Source organism: Nansenia antarctica, assembly GCF_963989245.1.
Source record: "Nansenia antarctica genome assembly, chromosome: 1".
Taxonomy (NCBI): Eukaryota; Metazoa; Chordata; class Actinopteri; order Argentiniformes; family Microstomatidae; genus Nansenia; species Nansenia antarctica.
The window spans coordinates 113,836,838-113,858,547 of NC_137674.1; the positions used below are offsets into that span (position 1 = coordinate 113,836,838).

Below are 21,710 nucleotides of genomic sequence, written 5' to 3' on the forward strand. Positions count from 1 at the left end.
TCCTGATAGGGTCCTCAGTGTGTTTTTACTGACAAGTGAGGATATCCTGTACAAGAATCTAGTTCTATGGTTCACTTTTTTGATTACTTTTGCTGCCATTTTATCTCCGGAAAGATTTGCCTCTAAGATGGAGCCCAGGTATGTAATATCCTCTTTTCTTGTGATATTAATGTTACTCACTTTATTTTAAAATTGTCAGCCTTTCTGAGTTTAGATGGGGATCCGTATAGGATGGTTTCAGTTTTACCTAGGTGTATTGATAGTTTATTGTCAGCTAGCCAGATGCAGATTCTACTCAGTTCAGTGCTTAGCGCTTTTTCCACCTGCAATATGTCCCTGTCAGAGACCAGCAGAGCCGAGTCATCCGCGAACAGGAACAAATTGCAATCACATGCTGATGACATGTCATTCACATATATTAGGAACAGTAATGGTCCCAATATGCTTCCTTGTGGAACGCCGCAGGTCACTGGGAGGGGGGGGGACAGTGTTCCGTTCACACTAACCACCTGTTCTCTCCCCTCTAAGTAGGATTGCATCCAGCTCACCGATGTTCTATCGAACCCAATTGCTTTCAGTTTATCTAACAATATGTGGTGATCTACTGTGTCGAAGGCCTTCTGGAGGTCCAGCATGACCATGCCGCAGTACTTGCCCGAGTCCACCTCATGGTTGATGTGGTCGTTCAAATAGAGAAGGCATGTGTCAGTGGAATGGGATGTTCTGAATCCTGATTGAAATTCATACATCAGATTTTTTTCGGTAAGGTACCTATCAACCTGTTCATAAACTATTTTTTCCATAAGTTTCGAGATGGAATTAAGAATAGAAACAGGTCGGTAGTTGCCTGGGTCTAATTTGCTTCCTTTTTTATACAGTGGGGTTACCCTTGCTATTTTAAAGTCAAGGGGGACGTGTCCCTGTTTGATGGAGAGGTTTATTATGTGGGTGATGATTGGGGTAATGGAGGCAGCTGAGTCTTTTAGAAATCTGGCTGGAATATTGTCATGGCCCGTGGCCTTTTCTGAGTGTAGAGCGCCCAGTTTTTTAAACACCTCATCGTTTGACACCATGGAGAGTTTAAAATCATCTTTGCGTACACCCAGTTTATTGTAGAACGCACGGATGTGCTCTACACCATAACGCCCTGAGTGGGGTGGTAGATTGTTAACTAATTTAGTGGCTATGGTTGTAAAGAAAGTGTTTAAGCACTTAGCCACATCCAGCTTGTCTGTAAAGAGAGAATCTCCAGATTTTATGCTGATGTTTGTAGACCTGGTTTTGAGTTTTTGACTGCAACCTAGTTGGCTATTAAGTAGCTTCCAAAGGTCACGTGGTTTGTTTAAGTTTTCTTCGATTTTGTTATCGAGGTATTTTTTCTTAGCAGATTTGGTCATGGTAATTACCTGATTGCATAGTTTGTTGCATTGTTTTTTCAAAGTGGGTTTCAAAGTGGGTTTTGAGATCTTCGTTTAATTGTTTCACTAATTTTGATTTGCATTTTTGAACTTCAGAGCATTTTAGGTCTCTGACTTTCATAGCATTTAGAATGTCCGAATTCATCCATGGTTCCGATCGGGCTTTAACCCTGGTGGTTCTCATGGGGGCTATACTGTCAATAATATTTAGGAATTTGGTTTTGAAACCTAGCCATGCCTCCTCAACCTGTGTGCTTTTTAGTTCATCTAACCAGTCTTGATTCTCCAGTTTATGGTTTAAGGCCTCACTAGAATAGGATTTAAGGGATCTAGTGGTTACAGTTTTATGACCGCCAGCCTTGGGTTTATGCTTTTTACGAGTGCAAAAGATCATGTAATGATCACTTAGCCCACATACAATAACCCCACTCTTGGAGATTTTGGACTCATCCGATGTTAGAATGAGATCTATGGTGGTTTGAGTAGAAATACACACCCTAGTGGGTTTGGTAATTTGTTGGCGGAGACCGTGTAATTCAGAAAACCTAGTGAAGGATTTGAAGCCGGATGCTTCATTTCTGAGCATGTCCGTGTTCCAATCCCCAATAAGAATCTTTTCCACACAGTCAACGTCATCCAAGCACTCCTCAAGAATATCATAGAAATCATTCTGATCGGGAGGTCTGTAGATAGTACCAACCAGCACCGGTTTTGCTTTGTTAAAGATAATTTCAACCCAAACAGATTCTAATTTGTCACGATTCAGGTCATACCGGGTGTTAAAGATAATATCGTTGTGAATGTACATGCAGACACCACCCCCATACCTGTTCCTGTCGTTTCTGATGACTGTGTAGTTTACTATTTCAATCTCTGGGTCTTTGATTGATTCATCAAACTTGGTCTCAGAGAAGCTCAAAATGTGAACCTTGCTGTCATGGAACATTTCTCTGATTTGGTCCAGTTTAGGCACAAGACTGTTCACATTAAGGTGAACAATATGCAGGCCCTTACTGCTGTGTCCAAAAAGAGTGTTCATGTCCTTGACTTGGAAATAGTCTCCATTCAGTTCATCGTCAAGTTGAGGATTGGGGGATGGGGTGGGTTGCCCATTGTTCAACGGTTTCGGTAGAGAGTCTCCGGGTGGAGGAGGGGGGGTCGTCGCCGGGTGGGGGAGGGAGGGGGGAGGGGGGGTCGTCGCCGGGTGGGGGAGGGAGGGGGGAGGGGGGGTCGTGGTGGTGGTGACGCCTCTGTGTTCCCTGGATAGCTGGTGGAAGCTAGGTGGGGGGCTAATGTTGTTAGCATAGCTACCCTTTGTTTTGATAGCCTCGTCTGAATCCAGGAAGTCCGCTGCTGGAGCCGGTTTGACGACAATGGCGTCGCTAGCAACAGTTGCCTGGGAAAGGCACTGCTGCTCTCTGGCCAAACGTGTAGCCTGCCTGGTTGAAACTGGACCGGGATTCAGCTGAATGTAGTAGATAGAGACAGATCATGGTCCTTCGGTCCATTCTACCTGCCGGGGGCTTGTTCTTCCGCGTCAGGTCAGCAGTCAGCGTAGTGTGAATAGTTGCCGCTCCGAAGTTTAAATACTTCTTTGCGGCGTGGAGATAAAAGTCGCTATGGGTCTCATTTTTTCCAATAAAGTTTGTCTCCTTCTCCATAAGATGTAAGTTCTGTGGTGATTTAATGTATAAATCCGTAATCCACAGAAGGAACAGGAGAAAGTGTGGAATAATCCTCGCCGTTGCATTGTTGTCGAAGCGGCAGCAGGAGCGTTGAGAGATGCGGCTGCTCATGTTGACTCACTCTATGCGTGTCGTACGTGTCGTACGTAGAAAACCACGTCAACGTAGTGATTTATACAATTTCAACGTGAGTCAATTTGATCGTGGAAACGATCGTAGCTCGACGTCGAGTATTCAACTTGCGTACGCACATTACCTACTGGTTATGCTGAGTTATTACAGCCATGTGAGCCGCACTGGAAAAACGTTGCCTACTGTAATTCATGCGAAGATTAAGTGGCTCGTAATAAAATTAACGATGTTGTTACCAGCCGAGAAAATTTGTTAAAGATTTAAAGGGAACGAATGTTTATGATTGTATTTCAGTCTTTCTTTATATCCCTCCGGAGCTGTCTATCTCTCTTCAACATGCCTATGCCTTGCCCGGCCACGCGCTAAATGATACTGGATTTCGAGTTGAGTCGGGATGAGGGGGAATGGCACCCCCCCTGAAATAAAAACTGTCCAAATCATCCCCTGTCTAAAACTGCCATCCCCCCTTTCCATCCCTTATGTCATTTTATCAATGAACGTGGTATTACTGCCCTCTCCCGCTTCCAGACGCACGCCTACCCTATAATATAGTATTAACGCCCTGTGATAGCGGCTCAAATAGCGGCTGAATGAAGCCAAGTGCTATAATATAATATAATACAGACAGTATATAATATTTTCAGTATTGTCTGTCTGTATTATATTATATTATAGCACTTGGCTTCATTCAGCCACTATAATTGAGCCTCTATCACAGGGCGTTAATACAAACCTCATTCACCTGCGTTAAATTCCAAGTATGTTTGGTATTTATAGAAGGAAGCACGTACGCAACTTTAAACCATCTCAGCCCGTTTTATAAATAATGCTTACGTCCGTTTAGAAAAATGTGCTTACGTGAAAGTCAAAGATGACGTTCAAGTACTTTTTTATAAATGAGGCCCCAGGGGCCTCAGTTATAGAACGTGCTTAGATCAAATGTTGATCTTACCCGTGTTGTACGTAGAAAACCACGTCAACGTACTGATTTATACAATTTCAACGTGAGTCAATTTGACCGTGGAAACGATCATAGCTCAATGATGAACTTGATTGTTGATTGTCATCACTGAGTTTAATTATCAACAGCCTAACAATAACATTGGTAGTTGAGTCTAACAATAACATTGGTAGTTGAGTCTAACAATAACATTGGTAGTTGAGCCTAACAATAACATTGGTAGTTGAGTCTAACAATAACATTGGTAGTTGAGTCTAACAATAACATTGGTAGTTGAGTCTAACAATAACATTGGTAGTTGAGTCTAACAATAACATTGGTAGTTGAGCCTAACAATAACATTGGTAGTTGAGTCTAACAATAACATTGGTAGTTGAGCCTAACAATAACATTGGTAGTTGAGCCTAACAATAACATTGGTAGTTGAGTCTAACAATAACATTGGTAGTTGAGCCTAACAATAACATTGGTAGTTGAGCCTAACAATAACATTGGTAGTTGAGCCTAACAATAACATTGGTAGTTGAGCCTAACAATAACATTGGTAGTTGAGCCTAACAATAACATTGGTAGTTGAGTCTAACAATAACATTGGTAGTTGAGTCTAACAATAACATTGGTAGTTGAGTCTAACAATAACATTGGTAGTTGACAGTTGAATACAAACAAATTAACTGTCAACATTCAAATTGAGCACAACTGTTAAGAGCTAGCTAATGTAAAGGATTAGGGTTAGCTAATGTAAAGGATTAGGGTTAGCTAATGTAAAGGATTAGGGTTAGCTAATGTAAAGGATTAGGGTTAGCTAATGTAAAGGATTAGAGCTAGCTAATGTAAAGGATTAGGGTTGTTTTAAAAGACCATACTAGTTCATGGTAGATCAGAGGAAAGCTGCTACTATATACAGACTAAATCCAATCATATACATGGATGACATGAACATTACTGTTTCTGTTTTTAGCACAAGCTCCTGTCCAGCTTCTTCTGAGCTCCAGTGCAGGCGGGGGGCGGTCCTCCCTGAGGACAAGAACACACGGGGTTGATAATATTAGCATTAACATTAACAACAGCATTAACATGTCTGGCATTTAGCAGGCACCTGTAGCCTATAGGGGGGGTGTAATGGTTCGATTCCGGCCGGGGACATATCCTGCATGTCATCCCTCCTCTCTCTCTCACCCATCCTTCCTGTCTAATTCTCCACTGTATCTGTCAAATAAAATGAAAAATATGAGTGGGACTGCCCCACTCAGAAAAAATAACTTTTTTAAAAACAAGACGTTGTGGTTTAACTCTTTATGCTAGCGGTGCTAGATGTTCATTCGTGCTTCCCCGAGCATCCACAACTCTCTCTGACTCCTTCTAACACCTGTAGATGTAATAACTCTGAGGACCTATAGCGCCCTCTACAGGCCGATGATATATACAGCCGTGCTACAGACCATCATTACAGGGGGTGGAGGGGATGGAGAGGGTTCAGGAGGGACAGTTAAGGTGTAACAATTGTTGATTCAAACAGCACAACCAAAAGTAGACGTTGTTTCTACAAATATAAAACGTTAAGTTTGAATGCAGACCAGTGAGGCGTCAGTCTCTCTGCTACCCTAACCCTCACCCTGCTACCCTAACCCTCACCCTGCTACCCTAACCCTCTCTCTGCTACCCTAACCCTCACCCTGCTACCCTAACCCTCACCCTGCTACCCTAACCCTCACCCTGCTACCCTAACCCTCACCCTGCTACCCTAACCCTCACCCTGCCACCCTAACCCTCACCCTGCTACCCTAACCCTCACCCTGCTACCCTAACCCTCACCCTGCTACCCTAACCCTCTCTCTGCTACCCTAACCCTCACCCTGCTACCCTAACCCTCACCCTGCTACCCTAACCCTCACCCTGCTACCCTAACCCTCTCTCTGCTACCCTAACCCTCACCCTGCTACCCTAACCCTCACCCTGCTACCCTAACCCTCACCCTGCTACCCTAACCCTCACCCTGCTACCCTAACCCTCACTCTGCTACCCTAACCCTCACCCTGCTACCCTAACCCTCACCCTGCTACCCTAACCCTCACCCTGCTACCCTAACCCTCTCTCTGCTACCCTAACCCTCTCTCTGCTACCCTAACCCTCTCTCTGCTACCCTAACCCTCACCCTGCTACCCTAACCCTCACCCTGCTACCCTAACCCTCTCCCTGCTACCCTAACCCTCACCCTGCTACCCTAACCCTCACCCTGCTACCCTAACCCTCTCTCTGCTACCCTAACCCTCACCCTGCTACCCTAACCCTCACCCTGCTACCCTAACCCTCACTCTGCTACCCTAACCCTCACTCTGCTACCCTAACCCTCACCCTGCTACCCTAACCCTCTCTCTGCTACCCTAACCCTCTCTCTGCTACCCTAACCCTCTCTCTGCTACCCTAACCCTCTCCCTGCTACCCTAACCCTCACCCTGCTACCCTAACCCTCACCCTGCTACCCTAACCCTCACCCTGCTACCCTAACCCTCACCCTGCTACCCTAACCCTCACCCTGCTACCCTAACCCTCACCCTGCTACCCTAACCCTCACCCTGCTACCCTCACCCTCACCCTGCTACCCTAACCCTCACCCTGCTACCCTAACCCTCACCCTGCTACCCTAACCCTCACCCTGCTACCCTAACCCTCACCCTGCTACCCTAACCCTCACTCTGCTACCCTAACCCTCACCCTGCTACCCTAACCCTCTCTCTGCTACCCTAACCCTCACCCTGCTACCCTAACCCTCACCCTGCTACCCTAACCCTCACCCTGCTACCCTAACCCTCACCCTGCTACCCTAACCCTCTCTCTGCTACCCTAACCCTCACTCTGCTACCCTAACCCTCACCCTGCTACCCTAACCCTCTCTCTGCTACCCTAACCCTCTCTCTGCTACCCTAACCCTCTCTCTGCTACCCTAACCCTCACCCTGCTACCCTAACCCTCTCTCTGCTACCCTAACCCTCACCCTGCTACCCTAACCCTCACCCTGCTACCCTAACCCTCACCCTGCTACCCTCACCCTGCTACCCTAACCCTCACCCTGCTACCCTAACCCTCACCCTGCTACCCTAACCCTCACCCTGCTACCCTCACCCTCACCCTGCTACCCTAACCCTCACCCTGCTACCCTCACCCTCACCCTGCTACCCTAACCCTCACCCTGCTACCCTCACCCTCACCCTGCTACCCTAACCCTCACTCTGCTACCCTAACCCTCACCCTGCTACCCTAACCCTCACCCTGCTACCCTAACCCTCACTCTGCAACTCACCTTGTACGTTTTGCAGACCAGGTTGAAGAGTGAGGACATGGCTTTGTGCTGCAGGTCGTCTGTGTACACCTGCAGGAAGGCAACAAACAGGCATCAGAACGTGTCCAACACAGCATCAGAACGTGGCCAGACAAAACGTGTTTTGACATCGGTACCTTGTGTTTAGGTAGTTCAAAATGCACTCACACACATCATCATTAACATGCACTCACACACATCATTAAAACGCAGATGAGGAGGATGAAATCAATTCAAAAGCTGTAACTTCTGTTGATCTGTAGATGCTGCTAACCTTGTTAACTATAGACACTGTACTATAGATACTGTACTATAGATACTGTACTATAGACACTGTACTATAGAAAAGTAAGTAAGCCTCGACCTTAGGCAGCAGGAGCCTATCTCCCGATTCCGTAGCGTGAGGTGGCTTGATGAACAAGTACACCCCCAGGACACATGACGCTGGTATGTCGCAGGGTCTTACCCCCCCCAATCCAACCCTTAATGCTGAGTGCCAAGCAGGGAGGCATCGGGTACCATGTTTATAGTCTTTGGTGGTACGACTCGGCCGGGGATCGAACTCACGACCTCCAGATCTCAGGGCGGGCGGACACTCTAACCACAAGGCCACTGAGCTGCACTTCTGCTGTACTGTGTTGGATCCCAACATTAAAACATTGAAACATTGCACCTCCACAGTCCCCCCCCCCCCCCCCCCTTACCCCGTCGATGGTGACCCAGGGCACGTGAGTGAGCGCGGGGCGGAGGGCGTTGGTCGCCAGGGCGTTCTGGTGGGTCAGCTTGACGCCCAGGTTTCCCTGCACGCAGGACGTGATGCTGGCCCAGGTGACGGAGCTGTACAGCTGCAAGCACTGGAGGAGGAGAGACAAGAATGACTGGTTAGGATGGCCTGGGCTGCAAACACTGGAGGAGAAGAAGGACGGGTTAGGATGGTAGTTGTAGTTTTATATCAAATACACTGAGAACTGAAGTCTGTATCCCAAGACCTGCTGACATGCCCTCTCTCTCTCCCTTTTCCTCCTTACTTTCCTGTCTGTCTTCACTGTATCTGTCCAATACAATGAAACATATGAGTGGGACTGCCTACGATTACAGAGCACACCCTGTCAGTTGGCTCAAACGTACAATTTCTCAGTCTGGCACCCAGGTTACAAATACATATACTTGTATAAACTCTGCCAAGACTAAAACATTGTTTTTATATTGCCAAGAAAGAGGTTCTGGCAAACGCACAAAACATCCCACAGACAGGTTGTATTGGAGCAGTAGACAGGTTGTATTGTAACACTCACAGGCTGGGCGGCTCCCAGGACGTTGGCAGCAGCTTCCATACAGTGAATCACCTCAAACGCCGACGGACCTGCTGCATGTAGAACACACGCCTGGGGAGGAGGAGATAGGTATGAGAGATAGATAGACAGACAGACAGACAGACAGACAGACAGATAGACATACAGACAGACAGATAGACAGACAGATAGATAGATAGATAGACAGATAGATAGACAGATAGACCGATAGACCGGTAGACAGGTAGACAGGTAGACAGGTAGACAGGTAGACAGGTAGACAGGTAGACAGGTAGACAGGTAGACAGGTAGATATGTAGATAGGTAGATAGGTAGATAGGTAGATAGGTAGATAGATACTTTATTGATCAGAGGGGAAATGAAGGCTTTACAGCAGCTCACACCATAAGTAGTGACAATTGAATAATACAAAAATAGACATCTGTACATTATATACAATAAGAACAGACCAGTATGATTGTATCTGTGTGAGCCAGAGGAGGAGGTGAGGTCTTATTGTGGCAGGTCAATGTGGGCTATTAATACTACTGGGATTCCCTAACATCTCTGCATGCAGATGGACACTCGTGTTATCAGGTGTGATATTGGACCTGCCTCGATGGCGTTGCCATGGCACTCTGGCTCTCCGTGTTGACAGGTGACAGGAGAGTTCTTAGATGGAATCTCCTACAGGGGGAAAACAGAACAGAATACGCACGAGACAAAGTGACGTTTTAACCGGAATTAGAACATTCAAAATGGTTCTAATTCCATCCATCTATCTATCGAGGTCGTCAATAAAGAAGAACAGAGAATGGATATTATTAATATTTTAAGCAGAAGTAGCCCAGCCCAGTCACCTGACACACACATGTTTCTGTAGGAGACAGAGAATGAGAGGAACAGTTACCAAGTGATGAAATGTGACCTACAATGTCAGACACGGTCAGCCTGTGTACCTGTGTGTTGTCATAGGGGACATGTTGCATACCTGTGTGTTGCCATGGGGACATGTTGCATACCTGTGTGTTGTCATAGGGGACATGTTGCTTACCTGTGTGTTGTCATAGGGGACATGTTGCTTACCTGTGTGTTGTCATAGGGGACATGTTGCGTACCTGTGTGTTGTCATAGGGGACATGTTGTGTACCTGTGTGTTGTCATAGGGGACATGTTGCTTACCTGTGTGTTGTCATAGAGGACATGTTGCGTACCTGTGTGTTGTCATAGGGGACATGTTGCGTACCTGTGTGTTGTCATAGGGACATGTTGCTTACCTGTGTGTTGTCATAGGGGACATGTTGCTTAGCTGTGTGTTGTCATAGGGGACATGTTGCGTACCTGTGTGTTGTCATAGGGGACATGTTGCGTACCTGTGTGTTGCCATGGGGACATGTTGCTTAGCTGTGTGTTGTCATAGGGGACATGTTGCGTACCTGTGTGTTGTCATAGGAGACATGTTGCGTACCTGTGTGTTGCCATGGGGACATGTTGCGTACCTGTGTGTTGCCATAGAGGACATGTTGCGTACCTGTGTGTTGCCATGGGGACGTGTTGCGTACCTGTGTGTTGTCATGGGGACATGTTGGGGACATGTTGGGGATATGTTGCGTACCTGTGCGTTGCCATGGGGACATGTTGCGTACCTGTGCGTTGCCGTAGGGGACCAGCCGGACCTCCATGATGTCCCTCAGCATGGTCCAGGTGGGGTAGAGCTGCTGGGAGATGAAGGCTCTGCAGCCGGGACAGAGGCTCTCGTAGTAGAGCGTCACCTTCACCGGCGGCACCGCGGCGTTGGGCCGGGTGGCGTTCAGCTCCATACACTGCTTCTGAACCTGGACGACGTCACCAATGTCACTTTCTACAACAGCATGTTTGGATACTGGATTCTGATTGGCTAGCAACAGTGGTAAATATCCCAACAACCTTCAGTTCAGACCAATCTGATTAAGAACACCTGTGCTGACCTACAATGCAATGGTTGATCTTGTTTATGGGACTATATTCTGTGGATATATGTATTCTGAAACGATTAATGATTGTAAATACATGAATTTAATGTTACAACTGTATTTGTTTTGTATATTATGTGGTGGCTGTTGTAGAAAAGCAATTTACCATTTGAGGACGGGGGTTGTGGACTCATTTACCACTGTACAAGGTTTTCACAACCCTCACAACCCTGTACCAGTGGTGAATGAGTCCACAACCCCCTTCCTCTCATGGTCAATTGCTTCCGTTTGACGTGAAAGTCAAGATGTAGTCAGAGTTGTGACCAGACGGACACACTTCCACTGTTTGAACCCTTTATAACCACTGCATTCACTAGTCGGCTTTATGCCTGAAGAAGGTCTATGACCGAAAGCAATAAACTATGTTTTTTGCACAGTGTTGTAAGTGTGCAGATGCTGTTATTTTGCAGCTCTATTGATACTCTTCAGTTCAGCACCTCAGCAAAGTCTGATCACGGATGAGCGGTGGTATTTTCACTAAACACTTCCACTTGACATTCTAAAACCGACATGCAGTGACACACCAACACGCCCAGAATCAGAATTGATTGGATTAGCCAACATACAAGTACACAAGAGTACAGATTAGCCAACATACAAGTACACAAGAGTAACATTATCTGCCTTAGGTTCCTCAACATCGTCACTGCAGCCTCAAGACACAAAACCACAATAATAGAGTCAAGTAAAATAAGTAAAGTAAGTCATTAAGTCAGTGGCCATTTCTTTTTTTCTTTTTTTCTTTGTTTTTCAGATTTTATCCCTTTTTCACCCAATTTGGTATCCAATTGAACCCAACCTAGCATCCAATTATCCCCTGCCTATTGCGTAGGATCCGCCGCACGACCCCGTGGCCGGCAGCCCCAGAGGAGATCGCCAGGCAGACCAGCTGACTGGCTCCTCGAGCCCAGCACCGTTATTCCGGCACCCCGGGGGCGCTGTTGCGCGACGGATCCTTGTCCGGAAATAGTCCTATACCGCCCTCTGGAGCGGCCGCTCAATATGCCGCTCCCTGTGTGCCTCGGCCATATCCGGATCTGGCGAGACCGGGATTCGATCCCAGTCCCCGGTGGGCAGCTTGCACTAGTGGCTAGTGCTTAGACCGCTACGCCGCCGCGGGGCCAGAAGTGGCCATTTCTTGGCCTGTTCTTACAATTAGTTGTTATTATCATCTGTCCATGACTAAGTTAATTGTAAGCATACTGTGATTACCATCGTAAAGTTTGCAGACGACACCACCGTGGTGGGCTGCATCTCGGGGGGGGGACGAGGCGGCGTACAGGGATGAGGTAGAGCAACTGAGCAAGCTGTGCAAGGTTAACAACCTGCTGCTGAACAAGTCAAAGACCCAGGAAATCATCGTGGACTTCAGGAGGAAAAAGTCCGAGATCCAGCCCCTGCTCATCGACGGAGGGAGCGTGGAGAGAGTCTCAACCCTCCGATTCCTGGGGGTGCACATACAGGATGACCTGTTCTGGAAGAACAACACAACAGCCACCATCAAGAAGGCACAACAGCGGCTCTACATCCTGAGAGTCCTCAGGAAGGAACACATCAAGCAGGAGATAATGGTGGCCTACTACCGCGGCGCAGTGGAGAGCATCCTCACCTACGGCATCTGCAACTGGTTCTCCAGCTGCACAACCGCGGAGAGAAATGCGCTACAGAGAGTCGTGAGAACAGCCCAGAAGATCACCGGCGCCCCCCTCCCCTCTCTGGAAGAGCTGTACAACACACACTGTCTCAGGAAGGCCTCCAAGATCTCCAGAGACCCAACCCACCCTGGGTACAAACACTTTACCCGGCTGCCCTCGAAAAGGCGGTACAGGACCATGGCCGCAAGGACAAACAGACTGAAGCACAGCTTCTACCCCAGGGCCATCCAGGCCCTGAACACAGCAAAGACCTAGGTTCTGGGCCCTGGACAGTCTGGACGGATTGATGGCAGCTGCTGGACTGAAAAAATCAGGTGTAGTGCTGAGGCACAAATATGTACATTTCTAGCCTGCAAACTGCGACACTTCAAATGAATGTGCAATAACACTATGTGCAATATGGCAACCCTAGTCGTCTATCTGTACAGTATAGTATAGTGGATAGTGTACATAGCCTTTATTTATGTAAACCAGCTCCTTCCCTTCTTGTGTTTTTTTTGTGTTTTTTTCTTTCCTAGCACCAAGGGAGCCACCCCTCCTAAATTTCGTTGTTTGGTACCTGTACTGTAGCAATGACAATAAAGACCATTCATTCATTAAGAGGGAATATCAACAAGGCTAAAATAGCATATTTGGGACCAAACACAGAGCAGTTTGGGGACAGCACTTCTCTCAGGAAATTGGGAACCTCTGGTGGTTAATGTCAAAAGCATGATTCTGATTCAACTCAGACAAGGAAGCCTTTCAACACCAACTAAAGACCTGAACCACCGGCATGAACAACTATGTTTGGGAGAATGACAGTCTTACTCCTTTACATGTCGGCTATAATGTATAACACAATATCTATATATAACATGAACATATCTTCATGCTGGTGTGTTTAGATTAAACAGACATGAGGTTTAAGGGTCATTCAGTCATTAAACTCAACAGAACATCTCAAGTAAACATGATCAGGAGTTCACAATAAGCAGCTGTTGGAGTTAATCAGAATAACATCGCAGAGAGTTTTATGAATGAATGTTAAAGAGAATCCTGCTTTGGTCATTAGAATGATAAGGTTCTATCTCCGTTTAGAATGATAAGGTTCTATCTCCGTTTAGAATGATAAGGTTCTATCTCCGTTTAGAATGATAAGGTTCTATCTCCGTTTAGGGCAGTTCAGAGATATTGAGCGTCAAAGTTTTTACATTCCATTATGTTCTGTGAGATGGAACCTTTGTATTTTATTAATTACTGACTCAAAAATGTCACCATTTAAAAAATAACACCACACAGGCATTAATAAACACCTAATGGATCAGATTATGTAAAAAAAAAAAAAAATTTTTGACAAGAATGGAGATAGAACCTTATCATTCTAACGTCACGATATGTTTAAACTCACCCCGCACTCTATGGCTATCTCCAGGCTGCGGCACCACTGGGAGGGGGGGTAGTGGCAGGACGGTTTGGGCTTCGGCTTGCCGCGGCATTTATGGAAAGTTGAGATAATTAAAAAAATCATCAGCACGAAAACACACTTCATATCTCTGCAGGTGTTGAAGTCCTCACTCCTTCCAATAACGACACAATCTGAACTCAAACTTTGAAACTGCCTCAAACTGTACTGGTGTCCTGTCTACTGCCTCCTAGAGTCTCAGAGGTGATTACAGGATCATCATCCTCAGCTGTGGTTGGTCGGTCATCCCGCTTCTATGACATCATCCCGCTTCTATGACATCATCCCGCTTCTATGACATCATCCATGCCATCCAAGGAGTCTGGTGAATTTGCGAAACCTAGGATGGTAGGGGAAGGCAGGGCAATACCGCTACCTGATTGGTTGGCTGATTGGTGTAGCAAGGAGTCTGGCTCGCCAGCCAACGAGGGGGCTCATCACGAGTGCTTCGCCAACCAATCAGGTAGCGGTATTGCCCTGCCTTCCCCTACCATCCTAGGTTTCGCAAATTCGCGTCCCGGACTCATCCCAGAAGACTCAACAATATTGGCTGCGTTCGTAAATTCGCTCTGAGAGCGCTGGAGCATTCACGTGACTGCCTTTCGTCCAATCAAATTACTTGGTTCTATTATGACGTTGAACCCAGTGTAGCGCTCCGGCGAATTTACGAACGCGGCCCAGATAATTTCACCAAATAAAGATGGCAGGATCGCAGTAGGCAGCAACACTTTATTCATATAGACGTTATTAAACACAATCAATTTAAAATGGAAATAAGGACATCATAAAGAAAGGAACAGCCACTATAGGTTGTAGTAGATGTCCCAAATGTAGATGAATGCAGGTTGATTAAATCAGCCTATTTACACTCACTGAATGTTTCCCCCCCTAGAAAACAAACAGATGTAGCTAAATACATATGTATGATAAAGGATCTGACAAGGAAAGTCATAATTCATACATAATTCAACACAATACATTTAATATGGAAATAAGGACAGTTTAGTTCCGCCACAGATAACATTAATGCCCATTGATTAAAGTATTTAGACTTTTTCCCCCTAGAAGACTGAAAGTAGGCCTAATAGCATGAGAAATGTGTGCTCAAAGCAAGTAGCCTATATTACAATTTTACTTGGAGAAACACACATTTTGAGTAAATTCAAATCAAAAGTGCATTTTGCTTTTCACAAGCAACATTATTTGATTATAGATTGCAGATTATTACAGATGATATGTAACTATCTGAGAATAAACATTGAATGCTCGAATGTATGTTTGTGTTCAAGGGTTTGTAGTTCTTGTAATATTTTGTGAGTGTATTTAGAGTTAGATTGAGCTGCATCAGGCTTCAGCTACCTCAGGGAAGGGCTGTTTCACAAATATAAAAGCAAAAAAAACGTAAAGCGTTTTCACATCAACACCCCGTCATCATACACAGACTAGTCATCTAGGCCTGTTTCTGGCATCATCATTGTCTTGTCCTCCACCAACGACACATAACTGTTCAACACACTCAGCGTCTGATAGGGGCGTACAGACACACTTACAGATACACAGAGATAAACATGTTTGAAGCAGGATAAGATAATTAAAAAAAGGCTAGCTATCACCTGACACATGTCATCACCATTACATGGTACTGCACAGCACCTCTGAGATTCCTCACAACAATCACTGCAGAACTGACACATCACTGCATCCTGTTCTGTAGCTCAGTGACTCTGGTAGTTTACAGTACATCAGCTTTAGTCCTCAGACTCAAAGAAAAAGTACAGAAGGAGATTCCCTCCTGGCTGGGAGGTCCTACAGCAGTGTTGCAATGTTTATAAAAATGAACGATTCTCAACCACATATGAGAGGGCTTTGTGTGTCTCCTGTGTCTGTGTGTCTGTGTGTCTGTCTGTCTGTCTGTGTGTCTGTGTGTCTGTCTGTGTGTCTGTGTGTCTGTGTGTGTGTCTGTGTGTCTGTGTGTCTGTGTGTCTGTGTGTGTGTCTGTCTGTCTGTGTGTCTGTCTGTCTGTGTGTCTGTGTGTCTGTCTGTCTGTGTGTCTGTGTGTCTGTGTGTCTGTGTGTCTGTGTGTCTGTCTGTGTGTCTGTGTGTCTGTGTGTCTGTGTGTGTATCTGTGTGTCTGTGTGTCTGTGTGTCTGTGTGTCTGTGTGTCTGTCTGTGTGTCTGTGTGTCTGTGTGTCTGTGTGTCTGTCTGTGTGTCTGTGTGTCTGTGTGTCTGTCTGTCTGTGTGTCTGTGTGTGTGTCTGTGTGTCTGTGTGTCTGTGTGTCTGTGTGTCTGTGTGTGTGTCTGTCTGTGTGTCTGTGTGTCTGTGTGTCTGTGTGTCTGTGTGTCTGTCTGTCTGTGTGTCTGTGTGTCTGTCTGTGTGTCTGTGTGTCTGTGTGTCTGTCTGTCTGTGTGTCTGTGTGTCTGTGTGTCTGTGTGTCTGTGTGTCTGTCTGTCTGTGTGTCTGTGTGTCTGTCTGTCTGTGTGTCTGTGTGTCTGTGTGTCTGTCTGTCTGTGTGTCTGTGTGTCTGTGTGTCTGTCTGTCTGTGTGTCTGTGTGTCTGTGTGTCTGTCTGTCTGTGTGTCTGTGTGTCTGTGTGTCTGTCTGTCTGTGTGTCTGTGTGTCTGTGTGTCTGTCTGTCTGTGTGTCTGTGTGTCTGTGTGTCTGTGTGTCTGTCTGTCTGTGTGTCTGTCTGTCTGTGTGTCTCCCAGCTCTGAGAGGAGAAGGTAACCAGGAGATAAAACACAAACGCCTTTTCTCCACAGCTTCCTATCTTCCATCTGAACCAGGTGAGAGACGCACCTTTATATCTAGATATGCACCTGGGGAAAGGCCTGTTAGGTCCCATATCCACCATATCCACCATATCCACCATATCCACCATATCTATCATATCAAATCCTTTTCCAAAAAGAAAAAAAAGAAAAAAGGATTACGCCACAAAAGCAAATTGGCTCCTAAGACGATCGATTGCAAGAATGAAGAAGTCCACTGAAATGTCAAACGACTTTACATTTACAATGGAAACTTTAAAAGAAGAAAAAGATGCAAAGATATGTGTAGCCTCGTCCACGTCCAAACCAAAACAGAACATCATGGACAGGCTTTCTTCAGACAGACAGGTTCTCTTCAGACAGACAGGTTCTCTCCAGACAGACAGCTTGTCTCCAGACAGACAGACAGGTCCTCTTCAGACAGACAGGTTCTCTCCAGACAGACAGGCTTTCTTCAGACAGACAGGTTCTCTCCAGACAGACAGGTTCTCTTCAGACAGACAGGTCCTCTTCAGACAGACAGGTTCTCTCCAGACAGACAGGCTTTCTTCAGACAGACAGGTTCTCTCCAGACAGACAGGTTCTCTCCAGACAGACAGGTTCTCTTCAGACAGACAGGTCCTCTTCAGACAGACAGGTTCTCTTCAGACAGACAGCTTGTCTCCAGACAGACAGCTTGTCTTCAGACAGACAGGTTCTCTTCAGACAGACAGGTTCTCTTCAGACAGACAGGTTCTCTCCAGACAGACAGGTTCTTTCCAGACAGACAGGTTCTCTTCAGACAGACAGGTCCTCTTCAGACAGACAGGTTCTCTTCAGACAGACAGCTTGTCTCCAGACAGACAGGTTCTCTTCAGACAGACAGGTTCTCCTCAGACAGACAGGTTCTCTTCAGACAGACAGCTTGTCTTCAGACAGACAGGTTCTCTTCAGACAGACAGGTTCTCTTCAGAACCAGAAACCTCCAACAGTCGTTTACAAACGTCTCACTCTGCATCTCGCTTGTATTGTTGCGCAAAAAGTTGAGTGTTTGTAGCTCTGCCAGGTGTGTGTCGCCGGCAGGTGACTGATCACCTGATCACCTGGTCACCTGGTCACCTGGGTACGTGTGTGAGGACGGGGCAGGCCAGGGTGACGTCCAGCAGGGTGTTGTGCTGGGCCAGGGAGGTGAGGCGGTAGTGGAGGACCAGCTCTCTGAGGGACGCGTAGAGGCAGCAGGGCTCAGAGAAGCCGTAGCCAGAGGAGGTCTGACAGATCACACAGTGCTTCACCTCCCCGTTCACCCTGGAGATGCAGAGGGAAACACCTCAGGTTAGACACGACGCTACAATGAAATTTAAATTAGGAAATTTATTAAATCCTATCCAAGTGCCCAGCAGGCCATAATACCCCCAGCTAAACATCTATTCTATTCCATATCCATTCTATATATATATATATGTATCCATTCTAGCCCTATAGATTTTGGTGTCACCACATCAACGTGTTGCTGTTCCTCTGCTGGGTTAGGGTCAGTGTTACCTTACACCACGGAGCAGGGTTAGAGTTAGGGTTGGGGTTAGGGTCAGGGTCAAGGTCAGGGTCAGGGCTAGGGGTCAGGGTCAGGGTCAGGGGTCAGGGTCAGGGTCAGGGGTCAGGGCAAGGGTCAGGGCTAGGGTCAGGGTCAGGGTCAGGGGTCAGGGTCAGGGCTAGGGTCAGGGGTCATCTTACACCAGGGAGCAGGCGAAGGAGCCATCGTGCGTCAGGCGGTCTCTGATCAGGAAGGTTCCGTCCCCCCGGCCAATCAGAAGCTCCTCAGCCTGGCCGCGTGTGATGCCGCCCACGTACCAGGTCCGCTCGTCATGGTGGAGCGCCTCCTCCTCCTCCTCCTCCTCCTCCTCCTCCTCATCCTCAAGGGAATAAGGGCTGTGGGGGGGGGGGGGGGGGGTGAGTTCTAGTGTTCTGGTCTGCATATCAGCATCCGATTTAATGTTATTTTTTTTCAATGACACATCGATAGTCGACTAACACAGCTTGTTGGGGGGGAGGGCGGGGGTGAGAGGAGGTGGAGCAGCACTGGGGCTTCAGCGTTGATAATAACAATAATAATAACAATAATAATAATGATGATAATAATAATAATACTCACTCATGGTGGAGGTGCTTCCTGCCCCCCAGCCACCTGTCAATCATCTGCTGTCTGCTGCTCTTCTGGCTGAGCCACCTGCAACAATGACACAATTCATCTAAGGGGAAAACAACACAGCGTAGCTTAACTCTCTGTTCAGCACACACCAGTGTGGACTTTACTGTGAGTGTGTGTGTGTGTGCATGAGTGTGTGTGTGTGTGTGTGTGTGTGCGTGTGTGTGTGTTGAACTTACACCAGCCCCTGGTCTCTGATGGTGTTAAGCTGCAGCACGTTTGACTTCAGGGCGTTCCTCTTCCTGTCTGCAGCCTGCGTCTCCTGGTCCAGGTCCAGTGTGTCCCCGCTGTCCAGGGTCACCTGGGACTGTAGCTTAGTGGAATTAGTTTGGGTTCTGGAACGTTGAGCAACGAGATCAGGAAGTTAAAACACACCTTCAGGGTCTAGTGTCAGACAGAGACGTTCTAAAGCAGCTTTACTGTGTTACTGTAACACAGAGACGTTCTAAAGCAGCTGTACTGTGTTACTGTAACACAGAGACGTTCTAAAGCAGCTGTACTGTGCTGTAACACAGAGACGTTCTAAAGCAGCTGTACTGTGTTACTGTAACACAGAGACGTTCTAAAGCACCTGTACTGTGTTACTGTAACACAGAGACGTTCTAAAGCAGCGTTACTGTGTTACTGTAACACAGAGACGTTCTAAAGCAGCTTTACTGTGTTACTGTAACACAAAGACGTTCTAAAGCAGCTGTACTGTGTTACTGTAACACAGAGATGTTCTAAAGCAGCTGTACTGTGTTACTGTAACACAGAGACGTTCTAAAGCAGCTGTACTGTGTTACTGTAACACAGAGACGTTCTAAAGCAGCTGTACTGTGTTACTGTAACACAGAGATGTTCTAAAGCAGCTTTACTGTGTTACTGTAACACAGAAACGTTCTAAAGCAGCTGTACTGTGTTGCTGTAACACAGAGACGTTCTAAAGCAGCTTTACTGTGTTACTGTAACACAGAAACGTTCTAAAGCAGCTGTACTGTGTTACTGTAACACAGAGACGTTCTAAAGCAGCTTTACTGTGTTACTGTAACACAGAGACGTTCTAAAGCAGCTTTACTGTGTTACTGTAACACAGAGACGTTCTAAAGCAGCTGTACTGTGCTGTAACACAGAGACGTTCTAAAGCAGCTGTACTGTGTTACTGTAACACAGAGACGTTCTAAAGCAGCTGTGCTGTAACTGTAAGCAAATTTCAAAAAATGGCAGCCTGTTTCGTTTCAAGATGTATAAGAAAAGATATTTAATGTTCTTCTGCAGAAGGAGGAAGTTTACAGGTTCGTCAGACGCATCTGAACGATTCAAAGTTCCTCCTAAAAAGTACAAGTCATTCATTACATGTCAGCATATATGCTCTCAGCTCCCCTCACAAACAAGTCCGCCCCTAGGTGAGGTCCAAACCAATCATTCACAGGGGGTGTGGACCTGAACATTGAGGAAGATGATGGGGATGAAGGTTAGGGGGGAATTTGACCCTCCCTTCCCCACAGCACAACAAAAGTGAGGAGTGGTGACCACAGGGTGAACAATGCCTGGGCAATCACTCTGGTGTGACTCAGCATTGTTCTGAGTTTCTATGTAAATGTATGGCACAGGAGAAAACAGGTTTCATTGTAATCATTTAAATGTGTCTGTTGTCTAGCCAATGTCAAGCTTCAAGTAGAGAAACTGGTTTTATTGTGTGACAACAGGAAATCATTTTCTACAGCTTGCTGTAGACATCCAACTTAAGATGATGGAGTTTCTGGCCGCTAGTGCATGCTGCCCACCGGGGCCGGGGTTCGTATCCCGGCTCGCCAGATCCAGATATGGCCGAGGCACACGGGAAGCGGCATATTGGCCGGCCGCTTCCGAGGGGGGTATAGGAGTATTTCTGGACTAGGATCCGTCGCGCAACACCGCCCCCTGGGTGCCGGAATAACGGTACTGGGCTCGAGGAGCCAGTCAGCCTAGTCTGCCTGGCGCCCTCCTCTGGGACTGCCGGCCACGGGGTCGTGCGGCGGATCCTATGCAATAGGCAGGGGATAATTGGATGCTAAGTTGGGTTAAATTGGCTACCAAATTGGGTGAAAAAGGGATAAAATCTGAAAAAACAAATAAAAAAAAAAAAAAAGATGATGGAGTTTGAATCTTAAATGTAGCTTATTACATATAATAATTTTCTCTCACATAACACAGAGACGTTCTAAAGCAGCTTTACTGTGTTACTGTAACACAGAGACGTTCTAAAGCAGCTGTACTGTGTTACTGTAACACAGAGACCTTCTAAAGCAGCTGTACTGTGTTACTGTAACACAGAGACGTTCTAAAGCAGCTTTACTGTGTTACTGTAACACAGAGACGTTCTAAAGCAGCTGTACTGTGTTGTAACACAGAGACGTTCTAAAGCAGCTTTACTGTGTTACTGTAACACAGAGACGTTCTAAAGCACCTGTACTGTGTTGTAACACAGAGACGTTCTAAAGCAGCTGTACTGTGTTACTGTAACACAGAGACGTTCTAAAGCAGCTGTACTGTGTTACTGTAACACAGAGACGTTCTAAAGCAGCTTTACTGTGTTGTAACACAGAGACGTTCTAAAGCAGCTTTACTGTGTTACTGTAACACAAAGACGTTCTAAAGCAGCTGTACTGTGTTACTGTAACACAGAGACGTTCTAAAGCAGCTTTACTGTGTTACTGTAACACAGAAACGTTCTAAAGCAGCTGTACTGTGTTACTGTAACACAGAGACGTTCTAAAGCAGCTGTACTGTGTTACTGTAACACAGAGACGTTCTAAAGCAGCTTTACTGTGTTACTGTAACACAGAGACGTTCTAAAGCAGCTGTACTGTGTTACTGTAA

General features: G+C 46.4%; 2 protein-coding genes across 2 annotated transcripts in view; both read right to left on the reverse strand.

Moving 5' to 3' along the window:
• Nucleotides 1-5,153: 5,153 nt before the first annotated feature.
• Nucleotides 5,154-13,984, reverse strand: ifi30b (IFI30 lysosomal thiol reductase b; the record flags this gene model as incomplete). Its single annotated transcript, XM_080530382.1, has 7 exons — nucleotides 5,154-5,213; nucleotides 7,498-7,566; nucleotides 8,220-8,369; nucleotides 8,811-8,900; nucleotides 9,423-9,494; nucleotides 10,454-10,642; nucleotides 13,865-13,984. 7 exons carry the CDS (start codon nucleotides 13,982-13,984, stop codon nucleotides 5,154-5,156), a joined length of 750 nt encoding a protein of 249 aa, XP_080386508.1.
• A 1,376-nt stretch (nucleotides 13,985-15,360) lies between these two features.
• Nucleotides 15,361-21,710, reverse strand: part of LOC308156936 (phosphatidylinositol 3-kinase regulatory subunit gamma-like) — a gene marked incomplete at both ends in the record, with an annotated part of 22,585 nt that continues 16,235 nt past the window's right edge. Inside the window, 5 exons of the mRNA XM_080530394.1 lie at nucleotides 15,361-15,441; nucleotides 17,794-17,971; nucleotides 18,398-18,592; nucleotides 18,816-18,890; nucleotides 19,049-19,204. Coding sequence (XP_080386520.1) covers nucleotides 15,361-15,441; nucleotides 17,794-17,971; nucleotides 18,398-18,592; nucleotides 18,816-18,890; nucleotides 19,049-19,204 — 685 coding nt within the window. The remainder of the gene's footprint in view (nucleotides 15,442-17,793; nucleotides 17,972-18,397; nucleotides 18,593-18,815; nucleotides 18,891-19,048; nucleotides 19,205-21,710) is intronic.